This window comes from Typopeltis vanoorti, chromosome 5 (genome assembly GCF_054136105.1).
Source record: "Typopeltis vanoorti isolate ZY-2024b chromosome 5, IOZ_Tvanoo_1.0, whole genome shotgun sequence".
Classification (NCBI taxonomy): domain Eukaryota; kingdom Metazoa; phylum Arthropoda; class Arachnida; order Uropygi; family Thelyphonidae; genus Typopeltis; species Typopeltis vanoorti.
In genome coordinates this window covers 136801017-136816342 of record NC_143553.1, presented here as the reverse complement: position 1 = coordinate 136816342, position 15326 = coordinate 136801017, and the positions used below count along the sequence as shown (strand labels likewise).

The 15326-nt window shown below is 37.4% G+C and overlaps 1 protein-coding gene across 1 annotated transcript in view; it reads left to right on the top strand.

Annotated features, from left to right (window-relative positions):
• LOC150106851 (zinc metalloproteinase-disintegrin-like MTP8) overlaps window positions 1–15326 on the top strand; it is a 263774-nt gene that overhangs the window by 125399 nt on the left and 123049 nt on the right. The window contains exon 8 of the mRNA XM_090393491.1: window positions 8019–8188. Within this exon, the coding sequence (XP_090249617.1) occupies window positions 8019–8188 (170 nt within the window). The remainder of the gene's footprint in view (window positions 1–8018; window positions 8189–15326) is intronic.

The window sequence follows — 15326 nt, the reverse complement described above, 5'->3', positions numbered from 1 at the left end:
AGATGCAGCTGTGATTTTTTGTTTTTCTGCCTGTTTTCATAGTCTTTCTTTTTATTGCTGATTTTTAAATTGGTTAACAGCACTTATTCAAATTAGTTAAGTAATCTTGCAGAGTTGCATTGGATTTATTTAAGAGAATGACATCATTTGCATCTTCTATCTCTTGTCACTCTCTCATTTTCAACTTACTGTCACTTCCATTCAAGTTCTTTTTGCATCATTAATCTCCTCTTGAGTCTCCTAATTTCTCCATTCACCCTTCTTGACTCAGTCCTCATTCCTTCCACTTCCATGTCTGTTTCTCTCTCTCTCTCTCTCTCTCTCTCAGTATCCTGTTTTCACTCAATATTCATCCACATAACAAAATATCCATTACAACTGTCACATTTTCATCCCATGTCAAACCATAGATTATTAACTCCATGGACACTTCTTTTGGGTTTTTCTATTCTCAGTGATTCTGCTTATTCTTATACTACTACTGATTCTACCAGTGTATTCTCTAACATATTTCTGATGTTGTTAGAAACTAGACTGGTACTCAGGTCTTCCAGTGCTTCCCATTGCTTACATTTTAGAGAGATTTTCATGAAGTTAAAACACTTGTTGCAAGAGGTACGCAATATCACATGCATAAAATTCATCAAACTGTGCTTTAAACTCATTCAATGTATCTTCATTCACCACACTCAGGCAATTCTTTCCACTCACTAAACACTCTCCTTGGAAAGAACGTTCTCCTTTGCTCACACCGTTTTTATACAATTTTCAGATTAGCCTTTTGTTCTATTTTTGTCCGCCCCCCACACACACACTTGTTCCATTGTTTGCGGCTTTGATCAGGTCTTATACAATGGAACCATACCTTACATTCCTCATAAAACTGATCCCCCTCCCTCTTTCTTTTTCTTTAATGTCTTCCATAATCTTTTTCATCTACAATTCCATTTAATTTTTCTAGTTATCCATTCATCTCCAAATTACTTTATCTTCTTCACTCGAGGTATACAATCTGCTACTGATGTCAACAATTTTTTTTCTTAAATACCTCCCATACTCACTGAATGATCAAGTAAAGAATGAACAGTCCTTTTTAGGGCTTCCAGGGTAATGGATGGCAATGCTGTAGCCAATGAAGTTAAAACTTCATTGGCTTAAAAAATGGTCAGCCTGGCTGGCCAAGTGGTTAGCGTATCCGTTCTCCAGTCGAAAAGACTGCGAGTTCGAATCCTGCCATGGGCATGGATGTTTGTGATTGTCTGTGGAAATAACAGTAGTGGTAGTGGGCAGTAGATGGCGTTGGTGTAGATGCTGTAGTTGGTGGAGACAGAGAGCTGTAGAGTAGGTGTCCTCCCTCGATGAGTCTTGGACTCCATGGAGGTGTCAAGTAATAATAATAATAATAATAATTTCTTTATTTCTGCATGTCAAAGGTCCTCTACATCAGTGTCATAATCCAATGTGACAACTTCACAACTTGTGCAATATTATTATTATTATTACCCAAGACCCCATGGAATCAAAGACTCATCTAGGAGATGCTATTATCATACACACAGCTCATCATACCATGCTTTAAATATGCTCTTTAAACACACAGAAATTATATTCTTGGTTTCATCCTTTATCCAAGCATAAGCAAACAAAGTTTGCATGTGAAGTAACTTCACAACTGGGCTACTTGTATATAAAGGCTAATGACTTCACATCAATTGCCTTAGTATCACATAATGCAAAGCACATATCCTTACGGACAACTATAATGCTATGCATTATGGGAAGGGCCACTACCCAGAGGGGGTTTTGACCGTTATTGAGGGCAGGAATACCTCTCCATAAACTCTGTATGATCTACCAGATCACTTTAAATCTTACTGAGTGACCCTAAAGGATCAACTAAACTCATTACACCTGACCTGAATCACTCCAAGACAGGAAACTCAGCAGTAATTCCACCCATTGATGGGCAAAAACCTCTCTTCTCCTTAAGAAGTAAGTAAATCCAATGATGAGCATTAAAGGTTATCAGTAGAAGTGATACCAAGGTTGAAATAATGCAGAAGTCATATTTCCATATGCAAGTAGTGTCAAAAGGTGTCATACTACTTTTGACACTACTTGCATATGCAAGTAGTGTCAAAAGGTGTCATACCATATTACTAAAATACTCTGGATTAGAGATAGATGTTGACAGTTTTTTCACTTGGTTATACTATAACTTAATGATGCCAAGAAATTATGTTCTTGGTTTTATCGTTTATCCAAGTGTAAGCAAACCTTCACGACTGCACTACTTGTATGTAAAGGCTAATGACTTCAGATCAATTGCCTTAGTATCCCATAATGCAAAGCACATATCCTTATAGATAAGTATAATGCTATGCATTATCGGAAGCTCCAGGTTTCGACCTTTATTGAGGTCTGATCAGATCCTTGCAAAATGGTCATATTTTACCAGTTTCACTAAATGCTCATCAATTTCATCTGCCTGTATTACCTCTCTACCGTCTACACTGATTAAAGTTATCCTTCCATAGTCATTCTTCCTCCTACTTGCCACATAACAAAAAACTCTTTGGGATTTCCTTTTGTGTGTTCGGCTAACTTCTCATAATCTGATTTTGCATTCGTTACCATGCCGGTTACCTTTCTCCTTATATACCCTCCACAACATCTTTTTTTTGCAGCTTTTTCTTAGTGATATCACTCATCCATCTAATTCCTACCCGATTTATCCTCCTGACCTTAGGTATACACTATGATATTGCTTCCTTCAGATACCCCTTAACTATCCATCATGCATTACAAATCCTTATTCCTTATTTCTACTTGTTAATGTGTTCTTCAATAGCCAAGTAATCTTATGGGCTAATTTAGCAACCTTAACAATATATCCTCTAAACTTTAACTCTCTGTCTACAACCATCCATAAATCTATCAAAACATCCTTACTGAAGGTCCATATGCATAATACTATTCTAAAGGAAATCCACTATACTAAACTATTCACTATAGCAAATTTCTCCTGTGATTCTTACGAGTGCAGTTTTAGAGCCAACTCAATATTAACCCCAAACCCATTTAAGTGCAGTCCATCAGCATTGTACAAATCTTTCTGTCTATCAAACTTGGGCCATAGGTCCACAGTTATTATTCACCTGATGATAAATACTCAAGAGCTTGTATAATCAGTTTAAAGAAAACTAATTATGCTACATCTCGAAACAGGCAATGTTAGAAACATATATCTATGATGCTCTTCTCGAATAAGTAATTGGGTAGAAAAGGATTTAATAACTGGCCATGTCAAAGCTCCACCTTTACAACTTAGATTTTTACCTCTGGGGTTACGTGAAGATAGTGTGCATATCAAAAGTGACTTCATTTCAAGAGCTAAATGACAGAATTAGAACCTGTAGCTAAAGTTGCCTTATCAGTGTTAGATGTACAATAATAACTTGCTATTATTGATGTTAAAGAATGCACATTCAAAGCTAATTTCAGGATATGATCACTTATAGAATGAATGATGAAAGATTAGGTATTACAACCACTAAAACTAATTCAGTGGTGAGCAAATGAATTAAATTTCTGATTTTTCAATGTATTTTGGAAAATACACAAACCCTTGGATATTTTTTCTCATCCTTGAATAACTTGCATCCAAATGCAAGTTATTCCAGAACTCCGGCAGGATGGATTTACTCAGATTTGGAATTCTTACAAAATTTATCAAGCTATTCAAATTTTTGTTTCATTTGAACGATTTCCAGGACACTGATGAAAAACTTTTCACAGTTATATATTGCAACAGCTGCACTCTGCTCTGATGGAATTTAATAAAAATTGAGATTTAGAATCTACAAAAGATGTCTATGGTTGAATTTTGGTTTCATTATGATAGCTTCCTCATGAACTGCAGAAAAATTCCCAACAAAAAATTTCAAGCAGTACTGTATGTACTTATAAAACAGTAGGTAATAATGCTAATTTAGCACATACTAATGATGAAAAAATAACCACCATTTCACCATAATGCTGTTTTTATTGGCAAAACCATCTGAAATTATAATAATTTATTTATTATTTGTTTTTATTTTTTTTTGGACTATTTTTGTTGGCAGTACACTTCAAAATACAGTAATAATAATCATAATAGTTCCTTTTTTGGCTCAATGAAATTTAGTATTTAGAATCATTAATAAAATTAATTTAGTCATTTCAATTGGACCATTTTAATAATGTAATTAAGAAATACAAAATTACTTGTATGTCCAGAGTAATGCCTAAAATAAATTTAGCTTCAGTTATTGTGATACTGAACAATCTCACTGCAAAATATTATGAAATATGCTTTTTTTTTTTGTTACTGTCTGTGATAATCTTTCCTTAATTTTTATTCAGTACATGAAAATTCTTTTTACTTGTATCGTATTGTATACTATTGTATATTTAGATTTTTATAATTTTTTTTAATATCTGACCCACACAGAAAAGATTGCAAGACCTATGGCATATCAGTATCATGTGTGGGCAAGAGGGAAAGAAGAGAGGAGGAATCTGTTTACTTTTTAACAGCTGATTATATTCTTTGGGGAAAGACAGAGTGGGAGAACCTTTCCAAAGAACAGAAATAGATGAAATGAAAGAGGAGGCAGAGAAGTGGACAAATTTTGATCTGGACTATAAATGGGCTGGTTAACAGGAACTCTTATTCTTATGGTTTTGTAGGAAAGTAGAGGAATGATAGTGGTCAATTCAGCAGAGCACTGTCAGTGAAAGTATCTGTAGAACAGGCATAAGATGAAACATTTATAGAAGTGGGAGTGAAGTGGATCTGTGAGAGAGGAAAGTGAATACTAGGTCTCAAGTTCAATTCAGTTTCATTATTATTATTACAGGCAACTCCAAGGAGTCTTTAGACTCATCAAGGGAGGCCCTAAACATCATGGCAAGAACTATTCAGTATTCACACAGTATCTATCATACCTTGCTTTGAACTCATTCACAGTCATGAAGATAACACAACACAACACCCACAACAGACTCTGGCAGCTTATTCTACTCATTCACTACTCTCCAAGTAAAACACCTAGTTTTAACACCCTTGCTCAGTTTCCAGGGATGGCCCCTAGTTTTCCCACCACTAGTCCTGTTTTGAAAAATTTCCTCTGAATTAATCTTGTAAAAACTTCTCAGTAATCTGATTGTCTCAATCATAACACCCCTTTCCCGCCTATCAACCAATTTCTGTAACCTACAAATCTTCAACCTGTTCTCATAAGGTTCATTCCATAGACCAGTTACCATCTTGGTCACTCACCTCTGGATCCTCTCTGCTTCCTCCACCTCATCAAGAAACCCTGGTACCCAGTAGTCAAGATGGGGTCTTATCAAGGCTTGATAAAGAGGAACAATAACCCGCTTGTCTGTGCTTGTCAAAGTATTCTTCAGTAACCAAGTGATCTGATGAGCTGATTTTTCCACTTTTCCTATGTGCCCCCTAAACTTCAACTCCCTATCCATCAACACTCCCAAATCTCTAGCTTTGTCAATTTACTGGAGTACACTTTGCCACATTAAACTGACATTCATTCTCCTTGGCCCAGTCTTCCAATCTATCCAAATCATCCTGCAAAATTTTGACATCATGTACGTTCACTATTGCTCTACCCAACTTTGCATCATCGGCAAATAAATGAACGGTTCCTCTCAGATCCTTTCCTATATCATTAATGAACAAATTAAATAGCAGTGGTCCAAAAACAGAACCTTGCAGCACACCACTAGCCACAGGCCTTCTTTTGGACTCTTACTCCTGAATAAATTACTCTCTGATATCTCCTATCCATCTCACCTCCCCTATATCCATTCCCATGTGCTGCAGTTTACTAATTAGAATTCCATGTGGTATCCTGTCAAAGGTCTTAACAAAGTCCAGCAGTATCACTGTAAACCAAAATTCACGCAAGAAGTAATTTTGATAGAAAACACAGGTTTTTAATTAAAAATTGTAATTTCTTATTGATTCATAAAGTATACAGTATAGGGTTATGCATGGAATAGCATATCGGGTAAATGGCCTCCACGGCTTTGCTGGCACATACGCACTCTTTTGTCAAAATTTTCCATGACTGTTTTGCATAAAAGTGGCTGAATTTCGTTGATACAGGCGCTCAATTTTCTCCTTCAAGGCATCGTGGTCATGGGCCTGTTGGCATAAACCTCAGACTTAAAAAAACCCCAAAGAAAAAAGTCCAAAGGTGTTAAGTCACATGATCTGGGCAGCCAATTCTGATCACCAAAACGGGAAATTACATGACCAGGAAATGACTCATGCAGTAATTGAATTGTTTCTCGGGCTGTATGGAATGTGGCACCGTCTTGTTGAAACCACATGTCGTCCACATCCATATCTTGCAATTTAGGCACAAAAAACTGGATTATCATGTAGCGATAGCGAGCACCATTAACTGTTATTGCCTTACCAGCTGCATTTTCGAAGAAGAATGGACCGATGATGCCTCCAGCCCAAAATCCGCACCAAACAGTGACACGTTGCAGATGCATTTGTTTCTCAACAATCACTCGTGGATTTTCTGAACCCCAAACGTGACAATTTTGTCTATTAACAAAGCCATCAAGATGAAAATGAGCCTCATCGCTGAAGATGATTTTGTTCGAAAAATAAGCATCCACTTGTTGTTGTTCCATAATCCATTCAACGAACTCTCTTTGCTGTGTGTGGTCAGTAGGCTTCAGTTCTTGAGTCAATTAAACTTTGTAAGCATACCGACGCAAATCTTTTGTGAGAATACGCTGTAGAGAGCTTCGCAAAATGCCCAATTCAAGACCACGCTGCCGAACTGATGTTCCTGGACTCTCAGCAACACTCTCACTAACTGCTTCGATGTTTTCTGTTGAACGACTTGTTGAAGGACGGCCAGAGTGTATAAGATCACTAATTGATCCAGTCTCCTTGAATTTTTTAATTAATCTCTTCACAGTTGATGAAGTTAAATCACTATCCCGACCATATTTTGTACGAAAATTGCAAACTGTAGCTGCCGAACCTTCATTATTTTTAAAATATTGCTCAACAATGAAAATTCGTTGTTCTTTCGTGTAGCGCTCCATTTTTAATAACCCTGAACTGTCAGCTGTCACGCTGTCTTTTTTTTCTCATTGGCAACACTTTACCGCACAAATGCCGCTAAATTTAAATCTTGCGTGAATTTTGGGAGACACCCTATATTATAAAAAGTGAGCAAGTTACTGAGGAATGATCTACCCCTCACAAAACCATGCTCACCCCCCCCCATACACTATCCCATTTCCATCTATCCATTCCTGATATGCTGATTGGTTGGTAATTTGCAACAGCGGTCCTGGAGCCTCCTTTGTGCAATGGAACTATTTTCCTCTCTTTCTACCCCCTCGGGACTAACCCAGAGCTGAGATTTAACTGAAGTATTTTACTCTGAAGTTAATTAGAGGCATCACAGTATAAGAAAAACTATTTCTAGGTGCCATTTAAGGAACTTTAGAATTTTCCCTTGGAGCCCTCTTATTTCATTTTATTCATGCCATCTTGTTTTATTTGTTTTATTCATTGCTTCCAGCTCTGTTGTAGGTTGTAAGTTTTAATCCCACCATGGCATGAATTTTTGCAAATGTCTTGGTGGGGTGGGGTGGGCATTTTCATCATTTGGTGTGAAAGAATCACCCTGCTTAGTGGAAACCTGAAATGGCTTGAAAAAGTACCATAGTTTTTCTAAGCATAACGGGTTAGATAATCTATGTAGATCAATTTTGCACTAAAAATTTAAATCAGTGTTAATGTGATTAATACTTATCAAATAACCCATTTTTAATTATGAGACATTGACAGCATCAAAAATGCTTTAAAAAAATATAAGTATTTTAATAGTCAATTTTTTTTTAGCTTTGCAAAAATGTCAAAATAATTTTATGCTGTAATAACAGAATGTATGTAACGAATATTTTCATTTATACAGTTGTATGCCCCATTGAATATCTTCATTGCCTTGGTTGGTGTAATTGTGTGGTCTGAACATGATGAAATTACACTATCTCCAGATGGAGATGCCACTTTGACCAATTTCCTAAGTTATCGTAGAGAGCGGCTTGCACAGGATCATCCGAATGACAATGCCCAGCTTATCACGTAAGTCTGTAAACAAGCTTTTTTATATGAAAAATGTTCCCTTGTTACTTAATAAAATTCTGTTCAAAGTAATATTGGAAATACTTATTATTACCATCATCATTATCAGACCTCCATGTATTTGGAGACTCATTATGGAAGTCTCAAAGTCCCTCATTGTCACACACACATATACATAGTGCTCATTGAACATGCCTTAAACTCATTCATTTTCCTTACTCTCTGGCACTGCATTCTAATAACTAGCCACTCTCCATGCAACAACAACAAAAAAAAACCTTTTCTCACTTCCTACTCTTACCTTACCTTTCTTATACAACTTCCAGAGATGGCCTCTTTTCTACTTCTGTTCTATGAAAAATCTTTTTCACATTAATCATAAAAATCTTCACCAACTTTTTGTCTTAATAATACTTTCCCATCTCCTTCTCTTATCCAACAGACTGTAAATTATGTTCCTGTAGTCTGATCTCATATCCGACATTCCAGAGATCTGACAACACTTCAGTTCTGGATTCCTTTCAAAATGATTTTATCTCCTTAAAAACTAGGTGAGCAAATTGAGTACGATAATCTATTTATGGTTTGATTAAGGCCTTGCAGAGTGTTACTTGAAGGTTTTGTGTTACCTATTTGAATCCAGTTATCATCATCATTATCAGACCTCCATGTATTCAGAGACTCATCGTTGAAGTCCCTCAGTGTCTCTCTCTCTCACAAACACACAGTGCTCATAGAACCATGTCTTAAACTTATTCTGACTACTAAATTATTTCAGGAATTTACAATGTATACTGGAATATTAATTAAAAGAAACTTTAATAAATACTCCCTATATTTCGGCAATGTCACATTGCCATCTTTATGGGAACATACAATGATGCCACGTGCATTCAGGCAGCACTACAAAAAGCAAATAAGGCAGAAGAGAGAAAACTAATGTTGTTCCTAGAGTTCTAAAGGTTCCTCCTAGTGGGCTATATTGGGTTGTCTTGGCTGTTGGGCTGAAGTTCTCAAGATGCAAGCTTCCCAAATTTGTTGAGGTTTGGAAAGTTTTTTAGAGCTGAGACTGATTCCATGAACAATCTTTCATATTTAAATTTACTGCTGTGTAATAACATGGCTTTCTTCCAACGTATTCCGTGGCGGGTATCCAGAGCATGGTCTGCAAGCCCAGAGTGGCCGTATTGGTGAAACCAGATGGTCTTTGTGTTCCAATATCCGGACATTTTCTGTCCTGCCTGTTTGGCCTACATAGGACAGTTTACAGCTGCAAGGGACCTGGTATACTCCAGGTAGGTCTAGGGAAAGTGGCTGGTCTTTGGTGGAGCAGATAAGGGATGCCAATTTCTTATATGGTTTGTAACAAGAAGTCAGGTCATTTTTTAAAGATTTTGGTTAACTTTTCAGAGGTGCCCCAGATATAGATGGTGATGGATTTAGTGTAATCTTTGTTATGGAGGGATGGTTGTGGTTAACTGGTTTTAATATTCTTTGGATTTTTTTGGGGTTGTAGCCACTGGCTAAGAAAGTGTTAAGGATGTGGTTTAGTTCAGTGGTTAGGGCATTGTCATCTGAACAGATTAATTTTGCCCTGTTATATAGTGTTTCTATAACCCCATATTGTTGTTGTGGTGGGGGGGGGATTTCTGGTGAAATCCCCCCCCCACCACAACAACAATATGGGGTTATGCCTGTATGGGTAGGTTTTCTGTAAACAGAGAAAGCAAACGATCCATCAGGCTGGTGAGTGATCAGAGTGTCTAGGAAAGGGAGACTGTTGTTTTCCTCTTTTTCCAAGGTGAACTGGATTCTGGGGTGTTGGTTATTTAAGTGTGTTAAGAAGGAGTGGAGTATATCTGAGCCATGTGTCCAAATAGCGAACACATCATCAACGTAGCGAAGCCAAACAGTGGGTTTTTGTGCAGCTGAGTTTAAGGCTTTCTCTTCAAAAGTCTCCAAAATTTAACAGTCATGTGTTACCAACATAAAAGCCTATCTACAAGAATTACTTAAACTCATTCATTTTCCATACTCTCAGGCACTGCATTCTGTATTTAGTTCTATATGTCAGAATCTTCCATGTTATTAGCATGATCTGTTGTGAATACACTTCATGTGTACACTTTATTTACTTGCACTTGGATAAAGAATTAAACAAGAATATAATTTCTCGTCAAGTATAATTTACTTGGCCACCAAGTGAAAACACATTCTACAAAGTATATGTTATGCTATTCTCTCAATGTGGCCCCATATTTCATGTCCTTGTCCACTATTACCCACAGTTCCTTATCTCCCACAATATACAACTTTCACAATATCCCTATCAGATGTATATACTATATCCCAACTTTGGCTTTCAGATTTCAAACCTTTACACTTCACAATACTGAATTGGTAGCCCAATCATATCCTCACACAGTCTATTCAAATTCTTCTGCAGAACCACAGCATCTGCTTCACTTCTAACAGCTTTCCCAATTCTGCATCATCTGCATATTCCTATTTACACCTATCCAAGTGTCATCAAGAAATAAGTTAAATAATGATGGCATAATGACTCTAAAACAATCTCCCCTCCCTCCCCAACACATCACTACTAGTTTTCCACAGGGCTTGTTTCCTCTTTTGAGATACTACTCTCCTATTCAACTTGCCAATCTCCTGTCTAACTCACTAATCTATTATCTAAACCCATCTGACTAACAGCTTGTCATGTGGCAGGCTATCAAAGGACTTTGCAAATTTTAAATATACCACTGTTTAGTATTTTTCCTTTGTACATTTGTTACTACGTCTTCTTCTTCTCTTCATGGATTAGGCATGTGCCTGTTCTGGCTTCACTGCTCTTTCCATCTTGCAGCTGGTCTCCCCCCCCCCCTTTGGTCTATATTTATCCAATTTTTGGTAGCTAATATCTTTCCATCCTAAATAAATGCTCTTTCCATTTCTCTCTATTCTTGATCTGTTTGTTTATGTTGTAAATATCTAGCTCTCTTCTGATGTCTTTATTTTTTATATGGTCCAATTTTGTGCATCCTTTGATTGCTCGTAAAAATCTAATTTCTGCAGCTTGTATTTTACTTTAATCTTTCTTTTTAACAGCCCACGTTTCTGAACCATATAAAAGAGTGTAGTGGCCATTAATTTATAAAATTTTAATTGAGTTTCAGTGTCCTTTTAATTGTTTCACATATTTTCTGAAATTTCTTTATTTTTTCATGTATATCTTTATCTTTTAGATATGTTATTATAGTGAGCACAAATGATTTGGGAGGCAGTGTGAATTGGGTGGCGAGAGATCCGAGGTTTGTGCTTGAGGTGGTACAGAAGAAGACAGGGAGGGGGGAAGATAGTAAATATGGTGCCCATGTCTGATAATGCACAGCTATGGAGAAGAACATCAATAATGAATAGTATGACAGCCAGAATGTGTCAGAAGAGAGGCTTGGATTACATGGATGCATGGAGAGCATTTGAAGACAGAAAGGAACTGTATGCGAGAGATAGCTTGCAATTGAACAAGGAAGGACATACACATCTCGAGAGAATGTTGTTCTCCAAACAAGTCAGTGTGTCAATGCAGGAAAACTAGAATTATCAGGATGAATGTTAGCAGGGGTGGACTCTCGTGGAAATAGTCGCTTAGGAGAAAAGGGAACACATCATGTAATGCTGAATTCAGTAGGGTCTGGAGGTGATAATAATGATAGGTATAGAAATAATGACACTGCCTTGATGATTCTTTATACAAATGCTAGGAGTATCCAGAATTGGTGATGAATCGGTGGCACTGATAGCCTTAACCTGTCTTAAGATTATTGGATTGTCGGTATACTGTATCATCTTCCATGAACCATTTCTCATGTAAGGTGATATCCTGACAGGAATGAAAGTAGCAGGGTATTGCATTTTTTGGCAGAATAGAATGTGCAAACACAGTGATGGAGTATTGTTTATAAGTTATGAGTTGGTCCTCTCAGAGTAAAGGAATTGAATAGCAATGGCACTAATGGTTTTAAGAGCATATGGTGTGAGGTGAAGGTGGGCAGGACAGAATATTTAGTGGGGTATTGCTATAAGTCAGGGAGCACAGAGGACAAAGAGCAGGAGATGTTTAAGAAAATTTGCAAAAAGAATGATTGTTATGGAGATTTTAACTACAGCAGTATAAATTGGGAAGAGGAAACTGCATGTAAATTCTCCATGTAAGAAATCTACTCTTCATCACACTCTTACATAACTTCCAGAGATGGCCTCTGAATCTTCCCCTCTCACCTTCTACTATTTTCATGATCTCCTCTGGATTAATCTGATCAAATAATCTGACTTAAACGTATCACCTCTCTTCCTCCTATCCACCAAACTCTGCAATCCACATTTCTGCAACTTCTTCCCATAGCCAGCATTCCAAGGTCATGATATTGTCTTAGTCACTCGTCTCTGGACCGTCTCTAACACTTCCCCATCACATTGAAAACTAGGTGACCAAATCTGAGCACAATAGTCCAAGTGTGGTCTGCCAATGCTTTACACAGTGGCATAACCACTTCCTTATCCCTACATTTAGAGCACTTCTTATCATAGCGGCACTATGATATGCAGTCTTTACAACATTTGCAATATGCCCTCTAAAACTTCAGTCTACTGTCAACCATCGCTCTCGAATCTCTCAACTTCCTCTCATCTGCAGCACTGTCAATATAGTACATAAAGCCTTATATTTCTACACTCCAAAATGCAACACCTTGCACTTATTAATATTAAAATTATAACCTCACTCCTTTATCCAAGTCAGAAGTCTATTCAGATCTTCCTGAAAGGAAATAACATCAGCAGTGCTACTTATAATTCTCTTCAACTTTGCATCATCAGCAAACAACTGAAGATCCCCAGTCAGTTCACATGATATATCATTTACAAACAAGTTAAATCAGGGGCCCAAGAATGGGAATCAGACATTGGGACAGAACTCAATCTCTGATCCAACCAATATACTGTCTATTCCCATCCTCTGCAGCTTGTACACCAACTTATTATTATTACGGGCAACACCAAGGAGTCCATAGACTCATCGAGGGAGGCTCTAACATCATGTCAAGAACAACTATTCGACATTCACACAGTATCTATCATACTTCACCTTGAACTCATTTACAGTCATGGCACCCACAACAGACTCTGGCAGCTTATTCCACTTATTCATCACTCTCCAAGTAAAAAACCTAGCTCTAACACCCTTGCTAACCACACTCTTGCCAGCTTCCATGTATGGCCCCTAGTCCTCCCACCACCAGTCCTATTCTCAAAAATATCCTCTGAATTAATCTTATAGAAACCCTTCAGTAATTTGAATCTCAATCATATCACCCCTTTTCTGCCTATCAACCAAATTCTGCAACCCACAAATCTTCAACCTGTTCTCATAAAGTTCATTCCATAGACCTGCTATCATCTTGGTCACTTGTCTCTGGATCCTCTCCACCTCCTCCCCATCCATAAGAAACCCTAGTGCCCATATCTCTCCACAGTAGTCTAGATGGGGTCTTATCAAGGCTTGATACAGAGGAACAATAACCTGTTTGTCTCTGCTTGTTAAAGTATTTTTCAGCAACCAAGTGATTTGATGAGCTGATTTAGTCACTTTTGCGATGTGCCCCCCTAAACTTCAACTCCCTACCCCCCCAACACTCCCAAATCCCTGGCCTCATCAATCTCCTGGAGTACAGTTCCACCAATGTGATATACTGCTGGTAATCTTTTCACCCCAAAATGCATAACCTTACATTTTGCCACATTAAATTGACATCCATTCTCCTTAGCCCAGTCCTCCAAACTATCCAAATCATCCTGCAAAATTTTGACATCCTGTGCACTCACTATTGCTCTACCCAACTTTGCATCATCAGCAAACAAATGAACAGTTCCTCTCAGATCCTTTCCTATATTGTTAATGAACAAACTGAACAGTAGTGGTCCAAGAACAGAACCCTGATGTTAACCTATATGGTAAATTATATGGTAACCTATCAAACACTTTTGAGAAGTCTAAGAGTATCACTGTATATGATTCTCCTTTATTTAACACACTTGTTACTTCATCATAAAATGCAAGTAAACTGCTAAAACAAGACCCACCCTTTTCACCTCCATGCTGACCATCATAAAGAATGCTGTGTCCATCTACTCAATCTTATATTATATCCCTAACCAATGTCTCCAAAACTACAACTGCAGTTATACAGACTGGTGTATAATTGAAAAATTCTGTCCTAGAACCATGCTTATCGAGTTGTACTATTTTGCCTTCTTTCTGTTCCTTAGGAACCTTATTCACTGCAAGACTTTCATTAAACAACCAGGGCAAGAGCACATATAACTGTTGTGCACATTCCTTAAGAATACATGGTGATATGTCATCTATTCACACAGCCTTATTAACATCTAACCCAATTAACACCTGATACACCTCTGATTCTTTCACTTCCAATTATCCTAATACTTGCCTCCCTTGTATATATTGCACAACATATATTGCACAACATCATTTACACTAGTATAATATACACTGATAAAGTACTTGTTCAATAATTCTACTATATCTTTTGCAACGATTAATCTGTTGCCATGACTATCCACCAGTGTCAACCTGCCATAATTATTCTTTCTCTTGCTTGCCATAGTGAAAAAATTCCTCTGAATTAACCTTGGCCTGACCAGCCAATCTCCTCTCATACTGCACCTTTTCTTTCTTTACCATACTCGTCATCTTCCTAGCCTGCACTTTATACTCTTCATGGATCCGATCACCACCAACTGTCTTGTAACTTCTCCATAGCCTTTTCTTTTCCAACACAGCTTGCTTGATTTCATTGTTCATCCATTTCACTCCTACCCTATTTACTCGCTTAATCCTTGGTATGTAGTTTTACATTGCTTGTGTCAGATGCTGCATGTGACTTTGCAGACTACATTCCCTCAATCTGTCCTCATATCCCACATCCTGGGCTGTGTATTTTCCCAATGACTTTTAAACACAGGTAGGAAGGAAAGATGCTGTATAATATACACTGATAAATCATCTGCACAGCTCATCTACCCAATGTATCGATGCTAATTGATTACAGAGTTTTCC